The sequence below is a fragment of the Physeter macrocephalus genome, chromosome 3, assembly GCF_002837175.3.
Source record: "Physeter macrocephalus isolate SW-GA chromosome 3, ASM283717v5, whole genome shotgun sequence".
NCBI classification, from domain to species: domain Eukaryota; kingdom Metazoa; phylum Chordata; class Mammalia; order Artiodactyla; family Physeteridae; genus Physeter; species Physeter macrocephalus.
This window is the reverse complement of record NC_041216.1, coordinates 9,783,747-9,811,636: the sequence shown is the minus strand read 5'-3', so window position 1 is coordinate 9,811,636 and position 27,890 is coordinate 9,783,747. Positions and strand designations below refer to the sequence as shown.

At 53.7% G+C, this 27,890-nt stretch overlaps 1 protein-coding gene across 1 annotated transcript in view; it reads left to right on the top strand.

Annotated features, from left to right (window-relative positions):
• Positions 1 to 2,229: 2,229 nt before the first annotated feature.
• ZNF362 (zinc finger protein 362) overlaps positions 2,230 to 27,890 on the top strand; it is a 38,196-nt gene continuing 12,535 nt past the window's right edge. The window contains exons 1-6 of the mRNA XM_007125058.4: positions 2,230 to 2,333; positions 15,718 to 15,843; positions 21,254 to 21,317; positions 21,475 to 21,721; positions 25,122 to 25,443; positions 26,168 to 26,392. Coding sequence (XP_007125120.1) covers positions 15,806 to 15,843; positions 21,254 to 21,317; positions 21,475 to 21,721; positions 25,122 to 25,443; positions 26,168 to 26,392 — 896 coding nt within the window. The 5' untranslated portion in view covers positions 2,230 to 2,333; positions 15,718 to 15,805. The remainder of the gene's footprint in view (positions 2,334 to 15,717; positions 15,844 to 21,253; positions 21,318 to 21,474; positions 21,722 to 25,121; positions 25,444 to 26,167; positions 26,393 to 27,890) is intronic.

The following is a 27,890-nucleotide window of genomic DNA, read 5'->3' as shown; positions in this document are numbered from 1 at the left end:
TTTTAGCCTTAACATCTTTTTTCTGTTCCGGGATCCTGTCTAGGATTCCACATTACATTTAGTTGTTATGTCTCTTTAGGCTTCTCTGGGCTGTGACAGTTTCTCAGACTTTCCTAGTTTTTGATGACCGTGACAGTTTTGAGGAGTACTAGTTAGGTATTCTTTTCGGATGCCCTACTGTTCTATTTGGCTGATGTTTTTCTCATGACAAGACTGAAATTATAGGTTATTGGGAGGAAGACCAGAGAGGTAAAGTGTCATTTTCATCACATACTTTCAAACGTACATACTGTCAAATGTACATACTGTCAATGTGACTTGTGACTGTTGATGTTGGCATTGATCACCCGGCTGAGGTAGCTGGTGTCAGGTTTCTCTGCTGTGAAGTTACTCCTCTTTCCCTCCTTTTTCATACTGCACACTTTGGAAGGAAGTCACTCTATGCAGCCCACCCCCAAAGAGTGGAGAGTTATGTTCCACCTCCTTGGCCATCTGCAGAAATTATTTCAAATTCTTCTGCATGAGAGATTTGTCTCCTCTCCCATTTATTAATCATTTCACTGAACTTCTCAAGAATGGGTTGCTATTTACCACCCCCATTTTCCTGAAAACTGGAAAACCCTCCCTTCTTCCCAACCCGGCTCACCCCAGAACTAATTTCTGAAGAGCTTCTCCACCTCCCTGAGGGAAAAAAAAAAATGGCCTCCTCTGTGTCATCTACATCCTCTTCCCCTTTATAATTCCACCTAATTCCCACTACACATATGTATTGTGCTCTGCTCGGCGCCAGGCACTGTGCTTAGGGCTTGAACACAAATGGTCCACGTGGGCGCTGTCCTCCAGTTGCTCACAGTCTTGACATCCTGTGCTAGACTGGAATCTCCAGGAGGGCAGGGATTTTGTCCAACTTGCTCATAGCTGTATTTCCAGCCAACCAGCACAGCGTCTGATAGGAGGTCCTTAATCGCTATTTAACGAATTGGGAAATGCTTCCCAGAGGAAGGCAAACACTGGCAGGTGATTGTTTATGTGTGTGTCCTTCCCCGGGGGACTGGGTGCTCCCTGAAGGCAGGGCCAGCCTTGATTCATCGTGGCCTAGAGGCCAGCTGGCAGTGAGTGAGTGTCACAGGAGGTCTGAGCCCGGTGAAAGGACCCAGGGACTGGCCGCCTCCTCAGGTAGAAGTGAAGTTTGGAAGCTGACACAGCCCGGGAGGCCGAATCGGGAGGACTTGGTGACTGATTGGCTGGGGAGGGTGAAACGGGAGGAGGAGTCACACTCAGATGGCTCTGAGGTCTGGAGCTGGGGGACAGCCGGTGCCACCTTTGAGAGACTCGGCGAGGACAGCCACTGACAACCTCCGGCGGCCCCACCCTTTGGGGGCTCGGGCCTAGGGCCAGGGAGCGCCGGAGCTTACTGAGGGAGGGGGTGGCCTGGCCTGTACAAACTTCTCCCCCTCCCCCTATCCCCGTGTCCTCGACTTAAAAACAAAAATCTCAGCCTGGATTTTGAGCGCGATCGTTGGTTATCAGGTGTGGGAGCCCATCCTGGGGTGTCCCCTCCTGCCTGCCGTCTGCGAGGGAGACCCCCAGGCGCGGCCTGGCCCCGCGCGGGCTCGGCCTGGTCGGGGCCGCGGCCCGCCAGGCCCAGGTCCCCAGTCCGCCGTCGCCGGGGAGGGGGCCTGGGCGGGACAATAGCCGCGGCAGCCGGGGCCCCGCGAGCCCCCGTGCTGGGGAAGGGGCTGGCCTAGGGCCGGGCGTCGGTGCCCTCCCCGCGCGGCTCGGGCGGGCGGAGGGGGGCGAGGAGTTCCTTTGTGGCTCTGCCTCCGGCGCGGCGCGGGCGGGGGGCGCCGCGCAACTTTGCGAGGCGGCAGCGGCGGCGGCGGCGAGCGCGAGACGAGGCCCCGGGGCCCAAGCGGGGCCCCCAGCGCGCGGCCCGCCCCCGCCCCCCGCCCGGCCCCCTCCCCTCCCGCGCCGTCGCCCGCGCCCGGCGCTGCCCACTCGCGGGAGCCCCCGGGGCCGGACGGGCTGCGCAGCCGGAGAGGCGGGGGCCCGACGCGGCCCCCCCGGAGCCGGGCGCCTGGCGCGGGGGCTCGCCGAGCGCACGGGGGGCCGCGCGGCGCTGCAGACCCAGCCTCCCGCCGCCGCCGCCGCCGCCGCCGCCGCCTCGGCGCTTGCAGAACCCAGAAGTGAACAGCAGGCGACCCGGAAGGTTTGCGCGCGGCTCCGCACCGAGCCGGAGCCGGAGCCCGGAGCCGGAGCCCCAGCCCGGCCCTACTCGGGCCGCCGGGCGCGGGGCTGCGGCCGCGTCCCGGAGCCGCCGCCAGCACAGCCAGGTCCGTGCGGGCCCGGAGCGCGGGGAGCGGGCCCGGCGGCGGCAGGCGCCCGCCCGCGGGAAAGTTGCGCCGAGTTGCGGGCGGGGGGCCGGCCGCGCGGGCCGGGGCGCTCAGAGGGCCCGGGGCCGCCTGCACCTCGGGCCCGGCCCGGAGCGGCGGCGGTGGCGGCGCGCGGGGTAGGAAGTGTCTCCGGCGGTGTGTCTGGTCTGCTCTCCGAGTGTGCGTGTTGCGTGTATGTGTGTGTGTGTGTGTGCGCGCGTGTGTGTGTTTTCTTAAGCCGGGCTATTCAAACCTGCTGCAATTCTCCGGTAAACAATGATTCATGGGGCTTAATGCAAATAAACGGATTGCAAACGACGCGGTTCGCGCACTTTGCAGCCGGCCGGGTGGAGCGGCCAGTGCCGGATTTCTCCCTTTTTTTGCAGATCTGCAGAATATGGCGTCCCTGTCCTGTTTTAAAAATAAGCCAGGCTGCCATTTTTGTTTTTCTTTTGTCTGAAAATTTTAATAAAACTGTCTGAGAATGTGGGAGAGGCGGCTGGAAGCAGAGGGGGCACCCGAAGGGTTGGCTTTTTTCCTTTTCTTTGGCGAGAGCCGCGAGCCTTTCGGGGAGGTGAGACACAATGCAATTGCACTTTAAAGAGAGAGAGAGAAAAAAAAAAAGGAAGCCGCTGGGCGATTTTGGGGGGAGGGTTGGGAATTTAAAGTTAACTCCGAAAGTTTTCTTTTTTTTTTTTTTTAGTTTTTTTTTTTTTTTTTTTCTTTTGGAAGGCGGTGAAATGCCGCGAAAGGATCTCGGGGCGCATTTCTCCCCCCAGCCAGCTGCCTCTGCGGGATTTTTGGGAAAAAGTTAACTGCCGGTTTCCCCAGAGCTGCGGGGGGGATGTGGAGGATTGGGGACGGGGGTTTCGGGGGACTAGGAAATGTCTTTTGGAAGAGGCCGTGTAAAACGGCATTGTAAGGAACTATATTCTCAGATTTGGAGGAGGAGGTTGGCAGTAGGGGCTCTGAGTGGGCCCTGGGTTTCCAACTAAGACCCTCGGCATGAGGAAGTAATCCTGCTCTCCCCCACCCTGCCCTGGAGCAGTGTGGAACCCTCAGAGCTCTGAGCTGGGGGTGGGGTGGGCCTGTCTCCTTCATGGGTGGCCGGGGCCCCATTGTAGGCGGAAATCCTGCCCTGGGTGCTGCGGTAGCTCCCTGAGCCCTTGGGCAAGTGTGCTCGGCAGTTGGAGAGACCCTTCCCCGACCTGGTGGGCCTCCTGGCCCTGGTAGGTGGCTTCTGGTGGTGAATGCCCCCAGGTGGTTGGCTCTTGGCTGGGTGCAGGCCGGCAGCCCCGGTGGGACCTGTCTGAGGGGAGGGGCCAGGAGAGGTTGTCCGGTGGTGGTCGTCTGAGCTTCTTCCCTGGGGTGTGCTCTTATCCCCTCTGCCGCCCCTGCCCTGCCCTGGAGGCTCCCTGTTGGAGGCAGTTTGGACTTGGGTGAAGTTCCTGAAGTATCTCTCTGGACAGGTCAGGGCTTGCTGGCTTTCAGGCTACAGAAGTGTTCTGAAGGCCAGGCCCACGAGGTCTGGGGTGGCTGGCGCTGTCCAAGGCACCTGGGCAGCCTTGGTTGGGTGTGGTCTTTCCCTTTTGGGAAAGTTTGTCTGTCCTGGGAGGACCTAAGCCTGTCTAAACCCTGCCCCAAGGTCTCCTGGAGGGGAGACCCCTCCTGTCACTCCTGGTCTGTGTCCTGGCTCCACAGGGCAGGGTGAGCTCACTTCAGGCAGAGCCAGGGGTTGAAGCCTGGGGCTTAGGGATTCAGGGCTGCAGAACTTGGCATGTCTGAGCCAGAGGGTACTAAGCCAGGCATTTTTCTGTTGGAGAAACCGAAGTCCAGAGAGGGGAAGTGATTTTCCCAAAGTCACACTGCCAGTTAGATGGAGAGCTGAGACAGGGACTCAGATTTCAGGTTTTCACATCTGGGCTCTCTCCACCGTTCTCTGTTGGGGGTCTGACCCCTGGAGGAGTCATTTTGGACAGAACTGGACTGGAATGGGACAGCATGTCCATCTTCACTCCTACCCCAGCCCACCACCATCATAGTCCTGCCTGGGGGGAGGGAACTTTACAATTTGCACAGTGTAGTGCATGATTGTTATCACATCAGGTTCTCCCAGAAACTCAGGTGAAATTGTCAAGGTGGGGGATACTTAACCCCATTTTAAAATTTAGGAAACTGAGGCTTGGAGAGGTTGAGCAGTGATAGAGGAGGGCTTAAACTCAAGCTTCCGGACTCCTCCTTGTCCAGGGAGCCTTTTCCTGGGTGGACTTTGGTACTTGTGGACAGGTATCTTTCCCAATTTCTAGTTTTTGATCTTTCAAATTCTTCTGCTTACCCCAGTGACTGTGTAAAAAATCTAGAAGCCCACCCCTTAAAGAATGTCAGAGCTGAAAAGGCCCTGAGAGGTCATCTCGGCTCAGAGAGGGGCAGCCACGGGCTTGAAGTCACCCAGCAGTTTGGGTCCCAGCTAGGAGCGGGGCCTATCTCCTGTCTTCTTTTGTCTGTGAGACACTCAGAGGGAGAGTGAAGCACTCTACCTCCCGCCAGATTCCACTGCTTGCTGGTGGTTATGGTGATGGGGCCACGGGCACTATAATGGCCAGCACCTGGCAGAGGCATGGCTTTGTCCCGGGGGCTGAGGAATAGGCTGTCTGTGGTCTGGGGGATGGGGGCAAGATGGCCCCTGGTGTGTGGGTGAGGTGTGGACTGGGTCTGAAGCTATTCTGGCCCCAGCCCTTCCCTGGGCAGACACTTCCCTGCCTCTCTGTAAAGTGAGAGTCCTTCCTTCCTTCCTTCCTTCCTTCCTTCCTTCCTTCCTTCCTTCCTTCCTTCCTTCCTGTGTGGGTGAGGTGTGGACTGGGTCTGAAGCTATTCTGGCCCCAGCCCTTCCCTGGGCAGACACTTCCCTGCCTCTCTGTAAAGTGAGAGTCCTTCCTTCCTTCCTTCCTTCCTTCCTTCCTTCCTTCCTTCCTTCCTTCCTTCCTTCCTTCCTTCCTTCCTTCCTTCCTTCCTCCCTCCCTCCCTCCCTTCCTTCCTCCATTCATTCATTCATTCATTCATCTCCATCCATTAGTTCATTCATTAGTTTGCTAGATTATTCTTTTATTCTTTCATTGTACATTCATTAGTTTATTGGTTAGTCATTTCAGTTGTCATCCATCTGCCGTCCCATCCATCCATCCATCCATACGTTCATCTGTTCATCTGTCCAGGCAGCCAATCCCTAGCTTACCTCCCCAGGTCGGACAGCCGTGTGAAATACAAGGACAGTCCTTCAGGGCTCCAAAGCTAACAGGGTGCAGAAACCATTAGCTAGGGCAGTATCCATGGGTGCCTACATGAGTCCCCAGGGAAGGTCTCTTGGAGAAGCAGGGGCTTGAAAATACCACTACCATGATGGTGAATCTGCGTCCTGGGACCAAGATCCATTTGTCTTTACAGTTTGTACAGTGTGGTGTATGGCTCGTGTGACTTTGGGCACATTCTTCCCCTCTCTGAGCCTTGATTTCTTGATCTTTAAAATGGGGTAATCTCTATGACTCTCTCATGGCTTGTTGGGAACGAACACAAGGGTGTCTGTGATGTCTCCCCGCCGTGGCCAGGCATGCAGTAGGAGCTCAGTGTACACCAACTGAGTTAGAAGGATTGTTGATTACCGCCTCAGGCCCTACCTTGATTTTGAAAACCATTGTGCTGGTTTCAGAATGAGCCCAATGATCTGGGGACCCTGAAAGCCTTGCTTAGCCTTGTCATTCCCCTGCTGAAACTCTTTTAATATTTCCTAGGCATTTTGAAGAACAAAAATCCAAAGTCCTTTAAGGGCCTACAAGGCCCTTTATGGACCGGGGCTGCCCACCGCTCCACCTCAGCTCCCCCTCTACCCCCCAGTCTCACCACTTCCAGCCACACCAGCTTCTTTCTGCACCTCAAATTTACAAAGCCTGTTGGCAGGGCCTTTGCACATCCACCCCCGACCTGGAATGCTTGCACGGCTGGCGCCTTCTTGTTTTACAGGTTTCGACTCAGCTGGGGCTTCCCTGGCCACCTGCTCTGTGATAGCTTCCCACTGTCACATCAGCCCTTGCAGCTCTTATCAGTATCTGAAACTTCCTGGTGTATTTGTTTATTTGCACTTCTTGCCTGTCCGCACAGCTGGCACGTGCTTAAACCCCATGCAGGCGAGTGGGCAGGTGGGTCCAGGACGGGGTGGCTGTGGCTTTGTTGGACGTGAGGAGATGCCGGGGAGCCCAGGTGTGGCGGCAGCCCTGGCTTCAGGGCAGTCCCTGGGAGATGAAGTGACACCAAGCTCTGCCCTCTCCTCCCCTGGGAGGCTCCGGGCTGTTGTCAGGAAATAATGAGATGATTAAATCATGGGATCTAAGAATCCTAGTCTCTTTCAATCTCAGAACCTTAGCATCTAAGAAGATTTCCGCCTCAGAACCTTTGACACTGGAGTCTGCACTTGATCCAATCTGGGACTTAGACCCTTTACAAAGAGCTCTCACTGCCTTACTTATTTAGTGGCCCAGAGTGCTTACACTGTGCCAGGCCGTGTTCCAAAAGGCTTTATAAATGTTGACATATTTAATCCTCATTGTTATTACTCCCATTTTACAGCCAAGGAAATGGAGGCCCAGAGAGATTAGGTAACTTGCCCAAGTTCACAGAGCTCAACAGGCACATTGTGCGATTTGAACCCAGCACTCTGGGACTCTGCCTTAGAATTCCACAGCTGGTGAGGGGAAGCCCAGCTTCACCTGATCCCTGCACAGAGCGGGAACTCCCTTCCCACATCCTTGACAAAAGGGCCTCTGATCTCAGCTAGAGTGGCAGGGAGTTCCCTCCTCACCAGGCCCCCTAGCCTCCCTTTGCCAGACAATTGTCATTGCTGGAAAGGTCTTCTTTATAGTGTGAAGTGCTGCACCTCCCCCTGTGAATAACACTTGGGAAGTGATGTTAGTGTTACGGTTTCCCAGTGCTTTTCACCTTATAGTTTCATGACTCAGTAGCTTCTTTCTCCCCACTGGGTTGTGAGGTCCCTGAGGGCAGGCCTCCTCGGTGCCCAGTGTTGAATGTATGACCGGGCATCGAGCGTACATGCATCCCAAGCTCCTCCTGTCTCTGTAGCACTGTGCTAGGCCCTTGTCCAGGGTATTGGAAAGGCTTGGTGTACTGGGGGAAAGAGGACAGTTATCTTTCCATGTAGCTGCATGTATACCCAATTCGTGGAGAACCATTTGAGATCTAAAGTCACACACTAATTGAGGAGAGGTGGACCTCACAGATTATCCAGCCAAACCTCAGTCTGTCCATTGGGGAAACTACAGCGGGAAAGGAGAGGAGAAGGCCTTGTCCACACCTCCCGACGCTTTGCCTGGTGGGCTTTCCTCTCCTCAGGTGCCGACAGGCTGCCATAATATGTGCCTTGGGGTTCAAAGGCAACGACAGCCCTGGTTGGGGAGCTGCTCCCTCTGTTGCATCGGCCTCCTCGTCTTCACAATGGAGGTAACACTCCTCGAGGTGCAGGGCTGCAGAGGGCGCAGCGCCCCACCTGGACTTGGGTGGGATTGAGAGGTGGGTGGAGTGGAAGTAGGTTGGGGGCTGTGGGTTTGGCTTCGTGGAACCAGGGCTGGCGCTGGGCTTTGGAGGCTGGTAGGATTCGGGGATGGGGCGGAGCGGTGTGTTGAATGGATAAGGTGTGTGGGGAAGGCCAAGGGATTTGGCTCTGGGGCCCAAAGCGTCCTCCCTTGTCCCTGCCTCATCCGTGTGGCAGGATATCCTTGGCAGGCGGGCCCTACCATTTGAGTCCTTCTCTGAGCTTTGGGCAAAGGCTTCATGTTCCTTGAGGGGACAGGTTAGCCATTTCAGGTTCTGGGGTTCAATGGGAGGACGCCTGGCTGGGACGGGCACTCCCCCCCAGACACACTCAAATAACACACACTTGCACACATTCGTACTATCAGCCATTCCGCTTCCACCTTTGACCCTGCTCCCCCTGCCTCACTTTTGCCAGTTTGAGGTGCTCCCCTGCTATTTCAGAAACACCACCAGAGGTGCCCCAAACTGGGCCTGTAGGAGCCAGGAGTTCAGGAGACAAGTCCACACGTGTGATACACACACATCACACAGAAGCACGTGTATGCACTCCTGCCACCCACAGCTTACACACATGTTCATATACCCGTGTGCACCTGCCAGGAAACAACACACAGCTGCCTGCCTGCCCCTCCTCGTGTACTTCCACACTCTTGTACACTCCATGTTTATCACCTGCACACAGGCATACTCATGCATATGTGTGTTTTACACGTAGGTGCCTCTTACACCAGCCTCCCGTTCTGGCCTTGCACACAGTGCCTCCTGCACACCCATGCAGCTGTGTGTGCCCACACCCTGCCCAGATCTGCTTGCAGCCTGCCTGGACCTCCCACCTTCACTCAGCAGGACTTCTTGAGCATTTACTATATACCAGGGCCCATACTCCATGCTGGGGACAGAGGTGGGGAAAACTGATATCGTTCCTGCCCTGGTCGGGGAGACATTAGACAAACACAAATGACGATATGATTACAGACTCTGGTAACTGCTGGAAAGGAACCACTTTCCTACGATGAGGAAAGTGGTGCTTTTAGATTTACTATAACCAGTGACTATAATCGTGTGTGTAGGGGAGAGGGGCTTCTGGGAGGAAGTGATAGCTGAACTGGCTTGAAGTTTTCCAGGTGAGGGCATTCCAGGCAGAGGGAACAGCTGGAACAAAGGCCCCGAGGTGGGAAACCAAGGAACATGGAGAAGGCGGTAGCCCTGAGACCTGGGGGAGGTGGGCCTGGCCTGCCAGGGCCTGTAGTAGTAGTAGTCTTCCCTGGCCTCGACCCTGACCCACATGTCCACCTCAGGCCCTCTCCGTCCCTCTCTCTGACCAGCCCAACCTTCCCTTTGTTGCCTGGCCCTGCTCAGGGCCCACTCTACCTGCTGGCCTCCACCCTGGGCCTGAGCCCTGTCTGTCCGGCCCCACAGGCTGCCCACCCCAGGGGTCCTGAGATACAGCATGAGGACAGGCTCTGATCACCTGCTGGGGGTTCCCGGCCTGGGACCCCTAGGACCTGTCTAGAAAGCTCCCGGGGGCCAGGCCACAGCCGGGGTTCAGCAGCTGGCTCTCTTGCTTTGCGTAATCCCAGACTTGGCTCTCCAGTGGTCTGCCAAGCAGCCCCTGTGGGGTCTGAAAGGCTCCCTGAGCTGTCGCATCCACCGCCCCCCAGCCCAGGTGATGTCTCTGGTTGGTCACATTTCCATGTGGGTCTTTGAAATGTTGGGAAAGTCTCCCAAGTGCCTCGGAGAACCTAATGACAAAACAGCAACGACCAACACTGAATCCTTACTGTGTACCAGGCACTGTTCTAAAGACTTGTTACGTATTCACTCATCGAATCCTCACAAAGACACTGAGGCCATACCTTTATCATCCCAGTTTGGTAACAGTCTCTGGGGCTTTGATCCAGGTTGTCTCGTTCCAGAATCTTTACTTTTAACCCGTCAGTGGCCACATTGCCCCTCAGAGGGTCCAAGAATCCAGGCTGTGATTTAGTTCAATCTCTTTGTTTTATAGAGGAAGGAACAAAGGCCCAGAGAGGAAATGGACTTGCTAAAGGTCACACAGCAAGCAGATGGGAGAGGCGTCCAACTCCTGCCCTCACCAGCCGCACGACCCTGGGCAGGTTACATCTTCTCTGAGCCTCATTCCTGACCCTAAGCAAGGGAGAGATTGCCCTGGAAGCCAGCAGGGTGGGACCTTTGGGGGATGCGAGGACCGCAATCGAGAAGGGACACGGGTGGGGGCTTTTGGGCCCCCTGGATGTGTGCTTGGTAGTAAGTCATTGAGCTGCTCATTTTTGTTCCAGGCATCTTTCTGAATGTGTGTTATATTTCGAAGTGTTCACAGCATCCACCTCACAGGGTCGTTAGGAGCCTGAGTGAGAAATACTTGTAAGGCACCTAATAGTGCCTGATATGGAAGAAGTGCTCAGTGATACATTATTATTGTCATTTCACCCTGGCAGAAGGAGTTCCCTGTGGGGATGGGAGCTGGGAGACCCAAGGGGAAATGGAAGCAGAGAAAGGCATGTGTTCAAAGCCTGCAGAATGTCCTCAGCCCTGAGAAGGCGGTCATGGCCCGTTGCCTGGTGAAGGCACTGGGACTCCCAGAGAGGGTCACCTCCCCGGGTGTCTCTGAGTGGCTGGTGGTAGGAGAGGGGAGGGACAGGAGGGGAAGGGACAACATCCAGTTCCCATTTACCAGGGTGCACACAGCAGCCCCTGCCTGCTCTGATCAGCCCCATCATCACAATGAAAATGGCCCTCCGCAGCCCTGCAGGGCTGTGGAAAGCCAGCCTAATTGGATCCAGGACCCTCAGGAGCCTAGTTCCTCCAGGAAGTTCCCAGGAACAAGTTTCCGAGGCTGGCCTGGGTACTGGGGGTGGGGTGGGGGGCAGCAAATGGGACTCAGGGCTCTGGCTGTGTGGAGTTGGGGCCACATGGAGGCCAGAGGGGTCATGGGAGGAAAACTGAGCACATGGGGGTCTCAAAGCGCTGGGAAGGTGGGAAACCTCAGCTTCCCTCTCCTAGACCATCTCCTGCTTGTCCCTTCCAGGCCATCCTTCTGGGCCCCTGATGACCTGTCTGTTGAAAACCTTGACCATGGCCTTTCCTGGCTCAGGGACCCCTGAACATGGCCCCGCGTGGCATTTCATCCAAGTGCTTTCTCCTGGAACTCTGGCCCTTTATTAACTGCCCCAGCAACTTTTCCCTCCTTCCCCTGTGAATTCCTGCACTGGGCCCACACCAGACCAAACACGAAGCCACATGCTTTCCTGCCTTGGGGCCTTTGCACATGCATTTCTTCCCACCCAGCCTGCCCTTCCCTGGCATCTCTCTCCTGACATCTCCCCTTCCTGCCATCAGTAAGTCCCACCTTCATGCAGTCTTTGTTCATCCTCAATGGGATAAGCTCGTCTTCCCAGGAGCCACCCCCGCCCCTAGCTCAGCCATACCCCAGCAGTAACTTGTTGCCCCTCCCTGGGGCAGGGGCCATTTTTGAGAAAGCTTTTCTGTCCTAGGAAGCTAGCAGCTTTCCATGTCTTAGCACACATGCCCCTCTGCTCGCTCTCTACCCTCTTGCTCTCCTGGCAGACTTCCCCATCTTCAAGACCCGCATGGACAGACCCCCTCCTCCCATGGGTTCCCTCAGTGAACATTATTGAGCAGCTAGAGTGAACTAGGCAATTGAGCACCTACTATGTGGCCGGTGCTAGGCTCTGGGGCTGCAGCAGTGGCCCTGTCCTTGAGGGTCGTGGCTGGAGGCAGTGTTTAGAGGCGTGATACAGAGGTGGGGTAGGGGGAATGCAGGGGGCCACAGGCATGTGTAACAGGAGAGGGTCGGAGAGTGACCTTCAGCTGAGACCTGAAGGAAGAGCTGGGTGAGCTGTGCCACTGAGTCTGGATATAGGGTTGTAACCAAGCCCTGATCTCACTGACACCTGGGGGATTGGACAGATAAGTTATCAGGAAATTCTAGGGTAGGGGGATGCGTGCTTAGGTAAGGGGAGCCCAGGAGGCTGTGGGAGCTCAGGGGAGAGACTGCAAATGTAGCCAAGGATAGGGCTGGCGATCAGGAAGGTTTCCTCTAGGCAGTGACACCTCAGCTGACTTCTGATGGCTGATGGGCATCTGACAAGGTTCCAACTGGATGATGGTCCCCCCACGTGGAAGGGCATAGCCTGTGCAAAGAAAGGCACGGTGGCATGAGAGCAACTTGTTTTGGGAACCTGCAGGTAGTTTAGTGAGGCTGGAGGGAGGGATGCATGTGGCCAGCAAGGCCTCCTTAGCAAAGGCCCTGGGCCACCCTGGGGAGTTTGAACTACACCCCAAAAGTTATGGCAACCCAATAGGGATTTTAAGCAGGAGAGTGAGTGGGCAGGCTTTCCTTTGTTTGGCTTTGGCTCCCGAAGTCCCCAGATAGGCAGGGGAGTCCCTCTCTGACTGCACTTCTGGCTGGGGTCTGGGGTAGGGCTCGAGGCTCACTGTGGGACTTTGAACAAGCCCCTGACTCTCTCTGAGCCCCTCTCTCCTCCTGGGTAAACCTGCAGGGCCCGAGGCCAGGATCCTAGTGGGGCCATAGGCAGAGGCTGGGGTGTCTTGGCCAAAGCTAGCGGAACCTTTAGTTTTATTAAAAATATTCCTTAAAAAGTCATGTAGCCATGCTTCAGAAAAGTCGGAGAAGAGGGAAATGAAATAAACCAAAACCCACCCCCATTTCTGTCCCCACCCCAAGCCCGAAACACACCACTGCTAGCATTTTGGTGTTTCCTTCCTATCTTTTCCCTCAGCACCCGGTTTTTATATAGATGTCATTGCTCTATCTATACAAATAATTTTAAACTCTTCCCTTCCTCCCCCCAACTAATGTTGTATCATAAGTATTTCCTAAATGACTGCAGGGTGGTTTTAATCCCTCTTTTTAATGGATGTGGTATCAGGGTGGAAAACATGGGCTCCGGAGCCTGACTTTCTGAGTTCACATCGTATACACACTGCTTGACTTTGGGCAAGTAACCTAATTTCTCTGTGCCTCAGTTCTTTGTAAGGTTGATATGTATGTTAAATGAGTCATTGCAATGACAGTAAACATTGGCTATTATCAACGACTGTAGACTATCACTGTGTAACATGATTTACAGAGCCATCCCCATATTGTTTAAAATTTTGGCTGTTCCAGGTTTTTGCTACTGTAAAAAACCCACTGAAGCAAACAGCTTTGTGCATAAAACTTCGTCTATATTTGGGGTATTTCCTAGGGACAGATGACCAAGAATAGGATCGCTAGGCCAGGAAGTCTGAAAATTTTTATAGAGCTCATGACACGTTATTGCCAGATTGTTTTCGGAAATGTTTGTTCCAGTTTACACTCCCAGAAATAGTGCATGGGAGTGCCATTTCACCATACCCTCACCAGCATTGAGTATTATCATTTTCATATTGCTTTTTGCTATTTTAACATGTGAAGCTCATTTAATTTTCACTGCTAGGGAAGCAGAACCATTTTCTGTGTTTATTAGCTGTTAACAACTTTTTTGGTCTGCTAGTCTCTACAGCACACAGCCTCTTCTCAGATCAATTAAGAAGATAGGGCTTAGATACAGAAAATAGGGAAGAATATAACACAGGGGACAACATAGTGCCAGAGTGGTGGGAGGGGACTCAGGAGGGGGAGGGGACTTTCCTCTATCTAGGCCAAGACACTTTCAGTTCCCTCTACCTAGACTATTCATTCATTCAAACATTTATCAGGTACTTTTTGGCTTAAAGGTAAATGACTCAGCCTTGATTGTGCCCTGACAGAGAGCATGTCCAACAGCAGAGATGGACGAGAAAACAGGCAGAAAATGGACTGCCAAGGGTCTGATGATGAACATGCAGGGCACAAAGGGAGCAGAGAGGAGAGGCACCCAACATAGCCTAGCAGTCCTGGAAGGCTTCCAGGAGGAAGTGGCCTGTAAACTGGGGCCTGAGGAATAAGTTGTAGTTGACCAGTGAAATGGGGAGGGCAGAGGGTTCCAGGGAGAGGTGAGGAAGTGAGAAGGGAAGTGGAGCACTGGGGGAGCGCTCGGTCTGGCTGGGCAGAGTGGAAGGCAGAAATAACCACTGAGGCCAAAGAGGTCAGCAAGGGCCAGGCATGGAAGGCCTAAGGAGTCCAGACCTTGTCTGGAGGGAAGGACGGAGCCATCAAAGGTTTTCAGTAGGGGAATGTTGTGATCTGATTTGTATTTTAGAAATATCACAGTGACTGCAGTAGGAGAATGGAATGGGTCGTGTGGGTAGAGGTGAGGGTCCCTGGGAGGAGGCTCTTGCGATAGCTGAGGCCAGAGCAGAAAGGGGCCCGGACCAGGGCAGGGAAGGTGTGGAGATAATCCCTGTGGAACCCTGACCAGCTTCAAAGTGCCAGTTGAATTTCACCTCAGCCAGGCAGCCCTTGCCGACATCTGCCATGACCCACCAGGTCATATGTGCCTGGAGGATGGGGCCTGTGCAGGGCCAGGCATGCGACAGTCAGTTGAGTACCCACCATCCCTGACCCTGATCCCCCCTGTTCCTCCCTGCCTCCAGACCCTCCATCTATTACCCCCGCCCCCTTGGCTACTAACCACTTTCTTTCTCTTTTTTTAAGAGTAAATTTATTGTTTTCATTATAAAAGCAACAACAACATTGCAGAGTATCTGGAAATTAGAGAAATGAAGACAAAAAACCAGATCAGCTCTAGCCGCCTCCCCTAGTGCTCCCAGCCTCCCTCTGGGCGTGGTTCCCTGCAGCTTTTTCTGACGCAGGTTTTTATTTTTGCCTCCTTGTAATCATAGTATCCGGACAGTTTTGGGTCCTGCTCTCTCCCATTTGCTTTGTTGGGAGCTAGTTCCCCTGTGGCCATGAGGTCTGGGCAGATCTCATTTTTTAATGTCTCTGGGCTGGTCTGGGGATGGGGTAGGTGGGACAAAAGTTGCTGTCCTGCAGTGGGCAAGGCTAATCACATTCCCCCTTGGGCTGTCCATTTTCTTTTTGTGTCTGTTTGTCTAGGCCTGAACCTCCCCAGGTGGCAGGGCCTGGCACCTGGTGTGCCCTTTCCTCAGTGCCCCTGCCCCTTCTGCCCCTCTGTGGAGCTTGCTAGGCTGGCCTCAGAGGCCACCGTCCTGGGAAAGGGTGATGGATAGACCTGGTTCCCAATCCAGACTCAGTTCTGTGACCTAAGGCAAGCTACTTAACCTCTCTGGACCTCAGTTTCCTCATATGTATAATGGGTCTATTGCAACAATAAAATAATGGCTGTAAAATGCCCTGCTACCATTCCTGGCCTATTTTAAGTGTTTGGGAAAAGGTAGTCGGTATTATTGTGCTTTTTCATTCTACAAAGAGTTTCTGAGACCCCCTTGGACTAGATGCTGGAATGGCAGAGGTGAATGAGCACCACTTCTACCTGTGAAGACCTCACAGTCTGGTGGGGAAGTCATCCAGGGAAACATGGCCGCACCAGAGTGTGATCAGCCCTGTAGTGCTTCACCAGATCTGGGTGGTGTCCTAACTCCATCACTTGCTAGCTGTGTGACTTTGGGCAAGTTGGTCAACCTCTCTGAGCTGCAGTTTCCTCTTCTGTTAAATGTACATCTCACAGGGCCATTGGGAAAATTCAGTGACATGATGCGTGTAACATACTCAGCACAGTGCCTGGCAAGTAGTAGGTGCTGAAACCAATGGTAGCTGCCATTTATTATTATTACTGTTATTGTTATTCCCATATACAAGGTGCTGTTGGGAACACAGAGGAAGTGACTGACTGGGGGTTCAGGGAAAGCTCCGTAGAAGAGGGAACACTTGAGCTGGGTCTTGAAGGATGAGTAGAAGTTCACCAAGTGGGAAAGGACACTCTAGGTAAGGAGCCTGTGATTCCAGGTTGAAATCTGTCAATGAGGGGTTTGTTCTTCGGGGGAATAAGGCAATCATGTTCATCCCAACTTCCCCGAGTGCCCCTCACTGCCTCCTTCCGGGTCTGCCTGGGGGCTGTGTGCGCTCATCCTCCTGTAATAGCATCCACCTGTGACTCTGTCCTGGTGGCTGTGGGGTCCTGCCCATGGGAGTTGCCATGTCCCCATCTGTCCATGTTTGGGACCACAGATGTGGCCTGTTGGAGTTTGGTGCTGTCTGTCTGCATGTTCCTGTGACTCGTCTGTCTGCGTCGGTGTCCAGAGGACCTCCTGGGCCACACCTTGGAGGGCAACCTGCATGCTTCCTTGGCCTCCAGCTCTAACCAAATAGCCAGGCCTCCTTGGTCACCCTTTTCCCTGGCCCAGGGTAGCCCCCGCCTCTCATCTCCGTTCCATTCCCTGGGGGCCTTCGACCAGTTCCCTCTCAGTGTCTCCTCTCCTGGCTTCTCCAGGCCCGTCAACACTCAGCAGTCAGAGGGGCCTTTCTAAACCACAGATTCTGTCCCGTCACCTCCTGCCTCAAGTCCAGACTCCAGGCCTCAGATTCTGGAACCAGCTTTCTAGGTCTGACCCTGGCCGTTGGCTCTAGCCTCATGTCCTGTCTCCCGGTCTACACTGATCACTTTAGCTCGCCTCACGCACTGTGTCGCTTCTCACCCCTGGGCCTTTGCGCAGGCTGCTGCTTTTGCCAGGAATGCTCCCCACTCCTTCTTTGCCCGGCTAACTCCCACTCATCCTTTAAGACCTAAAGCACGTATCACCTCCGCTGGGAAGTCCTCCCTGATCCTTTCTTTCCATCCTGTGCTTTGGGCTGCTCATCCCTGACTTGGGGGGCAAGAGCAAGTGACTTGCCCAAGATCACACAGCTGGTGTTTTGGAGCCAAGATTTGAACCTGGGTGCACCGGGCTCCAAATAAAGCAGGTTGTTCCATGGTCCAGGTGAGGGGATAGTAGCTAGGACTTGTGAAGATGATGGAGTGGATTTGAGAGAGAGTTTGGAAATGGAATCCCGAAGACGTGGCTGCTGGTGTATCTGAGCTGGGAGGGGAGGGAGGGGACGTGCTGTGGATGAGTGTCTGTGGCAGGACCATCTGGGCAGATGGCGATGCCCCGCTGAGAGGGGATCGCTAGAGGAGTACATATCCTAGGGGAAGACCAAGTCCAGCTCAGGCCTGCTGAGTCTGAGCAGCCCATGAGTGGTCAGGGAGGTAACCGGAAGGTGGGCCTGGAGCTCCAGGGGGCAGCCTGGTCTGGGGGTGGAGACCTGGGGGTTGGCTGGTATTTAAAGTCCTAGAGTGGATGGGCCACCCAGGGACTGAGGCTAGTGGAAGAGAGGAGCTCCCGCCCACCCTGAGGAGCCCAGGCTGTGCGGGGTGGGAGCTGGGAAAGAGACTGAGAAGATGAGGAACCCAGGGCTCACGGCACACAGATCTTCTCAAAGGGCCCAGGTGGCCGGGAGGCCCTGAAGGACAGGACTAGAAGGTAGCCCTTCGGCTTTGACTGCATGGAGGTCCCTGGTGGCATGCGGCAGGCCTCACAGGCAAAAATTCTTCTTGTGGGTCACGTGTCTGCTTCCTTCCTTAGCTCAGGGCTCCCAGAGGGCAGGGCTCTTCTCTTTGCCTTCGGTTACCCAGCACTGGTCCCCAGTTTGGCCCAGAGGATGTATCCAGAACGAATGGATGGGCAGATGGGTGGGTGGGCGCTCTAGGAGGTGTTTCGTTCATTGACCCATCCAACTTTTTTCACCTCTCAGAGCAAGGAAAACAGGATGACAGCTTGCTCGCCCTACTGCAAGGATCAGGGCTGTGAGTCTCGAGGCTCAAAGCACAGTCTTGGCTTCTGTCTGGGGCATGAAGCCCAGTCTGCATGTCCTCCCCAACCTCCAGCATGTCTCCTCTGCCTGTCCGGCGTGGACACTCAGCCCTAGCCGGCCTGGCTCCTCTGCCCTAGGTGCTGTCCTCGGCCTCCTCCCTCTAACCTCGGTCCTCCAAGCTTCAGGCTCTCCGGCTTAGCACACTGCCTGATGCCTCCTCACCAGGAGCATTCACGGCCCTGCTGGCTGGCCTCGGTCTCTCACCACTCTCCAGCTCTCTTTGGTGTCAGTGGGTGGCTGCCCACTGTCCCAAACCTGCCTTGTACTTTCATACCTCCAGGTCTGCTCAAACTATTGCCTCTGCCTGGATGCCCTTCTGCCTTGTCCATCTGTCCTAAACAGACATCTGACCAGTCTCTCTCCTGCTTAAAATCTCTCAACACAAGGTCTGCGTGGCTTAGCCCGGCCCCGGCCACCCTGTCACGCGGGTCCCCGGGCTGCACAGGTGCACACGCACCTAGAAGGCTTGTTGGGGGGCTCACATGAGATGCTCTTGATGCACACCTGGCAATGGGCCTGACACTCAGTAAGGGCTCAGCAGATGCTCCCTCCCGCCCCCGCCTGCCTTCCCTGCGCTCACACGCAGTAGATGTACACCAGTACCTGGGTCACTGACCAAATCATTAAGTAACTTAAGCCCAGCAAGAGAAGGGACACAGAGAAATGAAGCAGAGGCTGTGTGGATTAGATTACGTGACCCAGGGCAGACCCTTCCCCTCTGTGTGCCTGCTTCCCCAACCAGGGTTAGGGGTGGTCCCTGGCTGACCAGGGGCCTGATAAGTGGCAGAGAGGATGCTCTATCCCGGCTATGGGACCCCGTACCTCCCTGACCATGGTGGAGTGTGGGGAAGCCTTGACTTGGCATTGAACTGAAGAGGAGGAGAGGACAGCTCCCCCAGAACTGTCTGAGGAACAATCGGGTACAGTGGGCAGAATCCTGGGCCAGGGCAGGAATGGAGCAGAGTGGCCTGTTTCAATCCCATTTTACAGATGAGGAAAACGGAGGCTCAGAGAGCCAGTGCCCAACACTGCAGCGCAGCGCTCCCTCCTGTTTCCCCATCCGTGTGGCCAGGAGCAAGTGCTTCCCTCCTGGTGCCCTACCTTCTTCCTCTGTGAAATGGGGGTGAAGATTTTCCCTGCTTCCTGGGGCCCTGGTGAGAATGCTGCTGGATATAGAGGGCTTTGTACAGTGTCAGCAGTGCTAGATAACTGTGTGCGACTATCTTTAAAATAATTCTGATTATTTGTTTCTTCATTTATTCATTCTGTCACACAACTCATGTTGTTGATCGCCTTCTGGGCCTGGGTGCCGGGGATGCCAAGCTGAACGAGACAGATGTATCCAATTCCCAGGCCTCTCTGAGGCAGCTCCCCAGCTCCTCTTCCCCTCAGCCCTGGAGCCTCCTCACCCTGGCTTTACAGCTCAGACCCCTTCACGTTTTCCCCAGTGGACGACAGCAAGGGAGGGACAGGTCTGAGGCTGCTGGGTGGATGGGCAGTGGGTGCTGTGCCATCCTAAGACAGGACATATTCACAATCCTACAGTCAGCATGCTTTGTCCTTCCCCCTGAACAGCTAAGGGACTGGTGAGCTGGACTTTGGAGTCAGGCAGATTAGAATGGGAATCTCAGCTCTCTGCTTACTTGCTGTGTGACCTTGACCAAGTCACTCCGCCTCTCTGAACTTCAGTTTCCTTAGTAGTAAAATGGGGAAGATAAGAGTACCTGCCTCTTGGTGTCAGTATGCCTGGCACGAGGTGGGTACTTAGTAAATGGCAGCCTTCTCACTATTTTTATTGTGTTGAGGTCTTTCTTTGAAAGGAGAAGTTCCAGGGATCTGGAGCAGTCAGGGAGAACTCCAGGCAGGAAGTGCTTCTGGTATTGGGTTGTGAAGGATGGGCAGGGTTGGATGGGTGGAGAGAAGGGCAGCTTGGTCTCTGTGGGTGGCGGGAGCAGGAGGGCGTTTAGAGCTGCCCCAGCCACCCAGAGGAGGATACTCTTGAGTCCCAGCCTGGCCAGGCTTGGACCCCAAGCAGGCCCCCAGGCTGGGAGTGACAGGCAAGGACTTTTGCATACAGGTATTGAGTGGTCTGCATGTGGATATTTGTTCCACCAAGGACTGGGGTTTGCAAAGCAAGTTCCCCAGAGGAACTGGCTTGAGCAAATCTGATTTCTGGTCTTGACTCTGGCACCCTAGTCCTATGGTCTTGGACAGGTCTCTTTCCTTCTCTCCAAGCCTCAGTTTCTTCACCTATAAAATGGGATAATACCTCCTGTGCCTACTTCTCAAGTAAAGATCACAAGAGATAATTTATATAAAAGATCTTTCTTAAAGTGTTCTGATTAGGTTGCATCCTTAATTGAGGGCTTTTTCCTGAAACCCTCTGCCTGTGATTCCAGTAGGGGCTTCTCCCACTTGTAGGGCCAGGAAAAAAGGTTAAAGGCACTTCATTTCAGCCTTGCCTATCATAAGAAACAGTTCCATTTAAGCAACCAATACCAGTAGGTACTTAGTAATTTCTGTAAGGGAGAGATAAATAAGAGAAATTTGATAGGGAGCAAGACTTAATGGAATGCCTCTGTCCAGCATGGTCCCTATAAGTCACTTCTTGACTTACTCTAGGGTCACAGGAAGACTTGAACCCTATGGAAGACAAAGATAGCTTTGAAGGCCCACCCTTTATACTGCCCTGGTTGAAAAGCCCTTTTAACTGCACAGGAACTTGCCAGAGGTGAGGGCCACCAGGCGGATTTTCACATACTTCTACTGAAGAGCCCCACACTGCCCTAGCCTCAGGCCTCCTCAGCCCCCTCCTTAAGCACTGTGTTCCGACACATCCTTGTAGGGAAAATGTTTGTTTCTGGCCATGCTTGTTTCTTGAGGATAACTTTCCAGAGGTACCGGTTTCTTTGGTCAAAAGGCAATACTGTAATCATTTGGGTCCCTGTAAATCATCCTGCCAAATTGCCCTTCAGAAAGGCTGTATCTGATGACCCAAGTTGCCCCCTGTGTTTTAATGGGGCCAGGGGTCAGAGGACAGGCAGGGATCAGGGAGGGGCAGTTGCCTCTGCTCTGTGGCTATTTACAAAGTTGCCCCAGGACCTCTCAGTTTGTCTCTGGACAGCAGGCTTCTGTGTGGAATCCATAGGGTTGGCTCTGCAGCCCAGGGCCCTTGGGGGGCGGGGGAATAGGGATTGGTCTGCGGGCATCACGGTGATGGGGGCGGGGGGCTGGGAGTACTCTGTTTTGGATATGACCTTTGCTCTCTGGGGCCCACCATGGGACACCTGAATTCCAGACTTTTCATCCTGGAGATGTGGTTCTCTGGGCCTGGTAGGAGGCCGGCTCCGCTGCGGGGTGAGGGTCCCACGGGGGCAGGGATCCCAGACACTGGCCCAGACTTGAGTGGGTGTAGCTGATGGGGGCTCGCCCCTGGCCGGTGGGGAGGGCCCTCTTCCCTGTGACAGTCGCTCTCTCCCCGCAGGATGGCCGAGCCTCGATTTAACAACCCCTACTTCTGGCCCCCTCCTCCAACCATGCCCAGCCAGGTAAGACGGAGCGTCGCCCCTCCCGCCACCCTCCCCCTCTCGGAGCTGCTTTGCTTTGCCCCGGGCTTTGGCTGCGGCCTGCGGGGCGAGGGGCGAGGGGTTCGCGGGTGGCCCGGCGGCCCAAGCCCCCTCAGTACCTCTCCTCTCCCGCCCGCAGCTGGACAACCTGGTCCTGATTAACAAGATCAAGGAGCAGCTGATGGCGGAGAAGATCCGGCCGCCTCACCTGCCGCCCACGTCGGCCTCGTCGCAGCAGCCGCTCCTCGTGCCGCCGGCGCCGGCCGACAGCAGCCAGGCCGTCATGTCGCTGCCCAAGCTGCAGCAGGTGCCAGGGCTGCACCCGCAGGCCGTGCCGCAGCCTGACGTGGCGCTGCACGCGCGGCCGGCCACCAGCACGGTCACAGGTACCGCGGGGCCGGGTCGGGGGTGCTGGTGAGGGCTGGGCGGAGACTACCAGGGAGGGGCGTGGCCAGTATACCCTGCGGCGGGGCGGGGCGGGCAGGCAAGGCCTGGGGCGGGGGTGGAGCTTCCAGACTTCCATCCTGTACCCTGACGTAGCGCCCTGCTAAGCCACCTGGATGGGACGAGGTTGGGTCACTGCCCTTCGGGGGATCACCAAGGAAGCCAAATCCACGTAGCTGTTTCAGGAATCCAGAGGAGAGCCCTAACCAGACTTGAGGGGTGAGGGGTGAGGGAAGACTTCCTTGGAGGAGTCCCTTGCAAGGAAGGGTGGTTGGTTGACTAGGGAAATGGAGCAGCAGGAGGAAATAACATGTGCAGAGCGAGTATGTGTGTAGAAAGCAAGAGGAGGACAGTGTCCGGGTAGGGAAGATCAAAAGATGGTGATAGCAATTGTAATATGGCAGCTAACTCCAGGTGAGCACCTGTATATGTTCACCAGTATTCAGGTTATTACGCCCAGCCGTTCTGTGAGGTGGCTACTGTTAGGTTGACTTAAAGAAACAGTTGCCTGTGGTTCACCCTAACGTTTCCATTGAACAGATGAGCAAACTGAGGCCCAGTTTCACAGCCAGTAAGAGGCAGAGGCAGGTAGTGTGGTTCCAGAGCCCATGTGTGAACCCTTTTGCTCTACCGGTTCTGCTGAGGCTGGAAAGGAAGCAGGCACCAGACTGTGAAGGGCCCCGGGGGCCACCTGTGCAGCTTGGATTTCACCCTCGGGTAGTGGGAGCGTGGAAGGTTTTTAAGTAGGCAAGGGAAATGCTCAGATTTGGGTGAGAAAGCTGGGTCTGGCTATAAGGTGGAGACTGGCTTGGGGGCAGGGAGAGCTGCAGGAGAGGGTGGTGGCCTGGACAAGGCAGCCGCAGAGGGATGGAGAGAAGGGGACAGATGTGAGGTATGTTGAGGAGGGAGAGCGGGCAGGGCTTGGTGCTGGGCTGGGTGTAGGGGTGAGGAGTGGGAGGGGGGCAAGGGAGACTCCCAGGCACTGCCAGTGAGATGGAGTCATAGGAGGGGGAGCGGGGTGGGGGAAAGATGTGAGCTTAGTCTTGGATAAATTGAGGCTGGGGGCTGGGGGGACATCCTAGCCAGTGTCACGAGGCTGGGCTGCCTGGTGCCCACCTCAGAGCCTGGTGGACAGGCTTTCTCCAGTGGCCACTGTATCTGGGCTGTTGTTCCTCCTCTGGCTGGCCCCACCGCCAGCCAGATGCCTGTGCCTTTCTCCCCATCTCCCTCCTGCCTCTCAGAGATGCCCAAGAGCCATGGGGCCCTGTGAGCCTCCCCCCCAGGCCCCAGCTACCGTCTGCACATTCCCTCCTTATTATGACCTTATTAAATCTATTTTTTCATTATAAAAGTAATATTAAAAAAGTAATATAAGCATATTAAGGGAAATTTGGAAAAAAGAGAAACTAAGAAAAAAGAAAATCACTCATAATCCCCAGCTCATAACCCAGCAGCTTAGAGAGCCTTTTAGTCCATTTCCTTCCTTTTCCATCTTTTTTGTTTTGTTTTTAAATATGCGGGCGTGTTCTGATGAGCTTGTGGTAGGGCTGTACCCGTGACTTGAACTTTCTTTTCCCACTCACCATTCTATCATAAACATATTTAGTGCATTTTTTATTATAAAGGTAACTCGTAGTCATTATAGAAAATTTAGAAGTTGCAGACAAGCTAAAAGGAGAAAAAAATTAACCCTCGTCCTACTGTTGTTAGCATTTTCATATGTTTTCTCTATAATTTATTTTATTTTATCCTTTAATCACAGATGTAAAAAATGGATGAATTCACCAGGTAAAAAATTCAAATAATATGGAAGCAGATCAAGTATGAATATCTCCTTTTACCAACAAATTCTTCTCCCTCCCCACAGAGAACCACAATTTATACACAGTTTACTTTGGTGTGTCTCTTCTCTGATCTATTCCTGTGCTTTCACAAACACCTACATTATCTGTATATACATATGTAGTTTGGATGCGTGTTTTTTTAAATAGGTGGGTTCATACTGTGTGTGTGGTTTATTACTTTTTCACCTGGCAGCATGTTTTGGCATTCTCTCTACGTCACTGCACATCTATCTTGTTTTCATGGCTTCCCTGTTCTCCGTATTGAGGATGGACCACATCTCTTTACATAGTCCCTGCTGAGAATAGCAGGTTGTGTCCAGTTTTGTCTGATCACAGTTTTGTATGGAAGGTCCAAGTACACAGATCTTTGTGCTCATGTGCAAATAAATATCTATGGGCGATGATTTCTAGAGTTAGAATTGCTTCGTCAAAAGGTTTGTACATTTGAAATTTTTTTTTTTTTTTTTTTTTTTTTTTTGCGGTACGCGGGCTTCTCACTGCTGTGGCCTCTCTCGTTGCGGAGCAGAGGCTCAGCGGCCATGGCTCACGGGCCTAGCCGCTCCACGGCATGTGGGATCTTCCCGGACCGGGGCACAAACCCGCGTCCCCTGCATCGGCAGGCGGACTCTCAACCCCTGTGCCACCAGGGAAGCCCCATTTGAAATTTTAATAAACTATTGCCAAACCACCCTCCATTAAGGTTGATAAACGTACACTCCCAGCATGTATGACACACACACACAAAATACTGATGCCAACTCTGGATATTATCTTTTTCAATGCACAAATTTTGGGTTTCTTTTTTTTAAAAAGCATAGTTTTAACCATGTGATAGATATCATTTTCATTTTTTTATGTACTTTACCTGATGTTGTAAATGTTTCTAGTCCCCTCATTTTTGAAAGAATAACTTTTATTACAGAAGTTTAAAAAAAAAGGAAAAAGTTCATTGTCAAAGAATCAGAAAGTACAGTTAAGCCAAAAAAATTGTTTTAAAATTACTCCTAATTCTACCATCCATATCACATTTTGGTGCATCTCCATCTCCTACTTAACTTTTTCTGTGCCTTAAAATTTTCCTTTTTTTACAAATATAATCTCCTTTTTAATGGGCAGTTAATGTTCAGTAGAGGAGATTGATCACAATTTATTGAGCCCTTCCCTAATATTGCATACTTCAGTTGTCTCTAATTTTCGCTATTATAAATAACACAGTAGTGGACATCTTTGTGCCTCAGTTTTTTTTTTGTTTGTTTTTTGTTGGAATGATTTCCAAAGTGCCCCCGTTACAGATAATAGGACTCAGTTTAGTCCTTAGGTATCTAAGGAATCTTACACATACACAGTTCTCATTTGTACCCCTGAGTAATAATTTACAAAGGAAAGGGGAGGCTCAGAAAGGCTGGTGACCTGCCAGAGTCACACAGCTGGGTGGTGAGGACTGAGCCGGCCTCTGCAGCTGCCCCTCACCCCTGCCCCCACCCCCGTGTCTTCGCAGGTCTGGGGCTCTCCTCCCGGACCCCGGCTGTGAGCACGTCTGAGTCGAGTGCGGGCACGGGTACCAGCACCCCATCCACACCCACCACCACCAGCCAGAGCCGCCTCATCGCCTCGTCCCCCACCCTCATCTCAGGGATCACCAGCCCCCCCCTCCTGGACTCCATCAAGACAATCCAGGGCCACGGCCTGCTTGGCCCCCCCAAGTCCGAGCGCGGCCGAAAAAAGATCAAGGCGGAGAATCCAGGGGGGCCGCCTGTCCTCGTAGTCCCCTACCCCATCCTGGCCTCGGGCGAGACTGCCAAGGAGGGCAAGACATACAGGTGGGGGTCTCAGAGGGAGGGCGTCCAGGTGGGCTTGGGTTAGAGGCCAGTTCCTCAGGATGCAGCAGGGGCCCAGCAGTGGGGCACTGCAAAGAGGGGACCCAGAGGCGGAGGGTGAGGGCTACGGTCCAGAGGGGCGGGGTCTCCTGGCTCGCCCCGCCCACAACCCTTCAGAGGTGGTCTCTGTCTGGGGCCTGCCCTCACCACAGACTGGGATGTCGAGACTGTTTCCTACACTCTTCAAGCAGTGTTCTGAACGCTCAACGTTAGAATCATCTGGAGAGCTTTCCAAAATGCCAGTGCCGGGGCGCACCCCCAGAAGTTCCTATTTAACTTGCTGGGGGGAGACATGCGGAGGGTCCCAGGTCAGGCTTTCTTGAAAGATCCCCAGACGATTCTAAAGTACAGCCAGGGTGGAGAACCTCTCACCAGGAGTGCTGGAGCCCCTCCCCCAGAACCATGAGTCACCAGCCGCTCTTCCCTGTGAGGTGTAAGCCTGCTCCCCAGCCTGCTGTAAATCTGTCTCCAGGGGGTAGAGCTTTGGCCTCCAGATTGGAGGGTGTCCGGGCTGGGGGCCTGCTCGTGCCCCCTGGACCCTCCCAGGAGAGCTCTGTCCCTGGTGCAAGGTCTCTCTGACGTAGAAGGTCTCCCCTGAGATGTCCAGGCACGGGGCCGGGGGCGGGAGCGGGAATCTTCCCGGTATGAACCTGCCTCTTGCCCACAGGTGTAAGGTATGCCCGCTGACCTTTTTCACCAAGTCTGAGATGCAGATCCACTCCAAGTCGCACACAGAGGCCAAGCCCCACAAGTGCCCGCACTGCTCCAAATCCTTTGCCAACGCCTCCTACCTGGCCCAGCACCTGCGCATCCACCTGGGCGTCAAGCCCTACCACTGCTCCTACTGTGATAAGTCCTTCCGACAGCTCTCCCACCTCCAACAGCATACCAGGTGAGTGGCCGGCCTCGTGCTGCCCCGATGCAGCCAGTTTCAGCTCAGCACCTGCACCTGGTGCATGGACCTGGTGCAAGGAGGGACAAGGACCTTCTCTAGGTTCCCGTTGCCCTCAGGGTCAAGACCAAACTGTTTTGCTTGTCATTCGAGGCCTTTTATGATATGGCCTTTGTGGACATTACTTCCCACTATTGCTCACCTGTAAGGTCTTTGCACGTGCTGTGTCCTTTACCTGAAACACCCTCCCCCTCCTTTCTCCTGTTTTTCTGGCCCTCTCCTATCCATCTCTCAGTAAAGCTTCCTCCAGGAAGTCCTCCCTGGCCCCCCTGAGCTGGTTCCACAGGCCCTGGGCTTCCCCATCCCAGCAGGGGTAGACTGTCTTCTACTTGCCTGGTTATTTGCCCACCACCCCCAATATACTGAGGGTTCTTGAAGGCGAGGGCTTGGTCTCCTCCGTTTCCACATCCCCAGTGGGTGGCACATAATAAACATTGAGGCATATGTTTAATATTTGTGGAGTAAATAGAACTGGCTTTTACAGGGCACATGATTCATCCATTTAACAAATATGTACAAGAGGTGAATTGTAAATATGTATGCCAGACACGCCCCTAAGTGCTGGGGATACAGCACTGAACAAAACAGACACAGATTCCTGCCCTCTTAGGGTGTACAGTCTAGTCGAAAGCATGAAAGGGGGATTCAGAGATAGACATGCTTTAAGGAAAGAGGTTTTTGCAGGGGAGTACAGACATCAGAAAGCCTGGCTCGCCAAATAAAAATACCATAGGTATTTAAATAAATAAACTAAAGGTTACCAAATTACAGTTCATCTCTTCAGAGGGGAAGAAACAAAGCAGTTTTCTCACATGATGGTTCTCATATCTATAAGCACGGCTGTGTGTCTGCCAATATCAGCATTGGCAGGGATAAAATTGTTTTTGCTGTGGAGTCTGTAACTCACAGAAGGCGCTCAAGGTTTTCTTTATTTTGGGCACTAAGGCTAGACACAGGGACCTTAGGTTTTGTTTTGTGGTGTTGTTATTTATTCATTTCTCTCCATTGTCTTTGTTTGCTTTATCCCAGGGGGCAAGATGTTTTGTCTGTTTCTCTGACTTTGGGGCATGATCAGTAGGTTTGATAGTAAGGAACAAATGACAGGATAGGGGCAGGGTGGCATCAGTCTGCTTTTCTCGTCCCCATGCCTCCTGAGGCATGGATTTGACCACGTAGATTTGTTTCAGAAACTTTCTGATTTTGTCATGAATTTATTTTCTGAAGTTTGGCTAGTTTTATGGACATAGGTGTGTGTAATGAGGTGCTGATCAATAAATAGAGTCTTCCTGGTTGTATGGTTACTAAAATTAGAGCATGCGACCCCAGGGTTTGAGAGTTAACTTCTGTCAGGAGATTTTGTAAAGCCCCCAGGTCATAATTTTAATCTGTGTATGTGTGAAAAAATTTTTTCTTATCATATTATCTAATCTAAGATCTA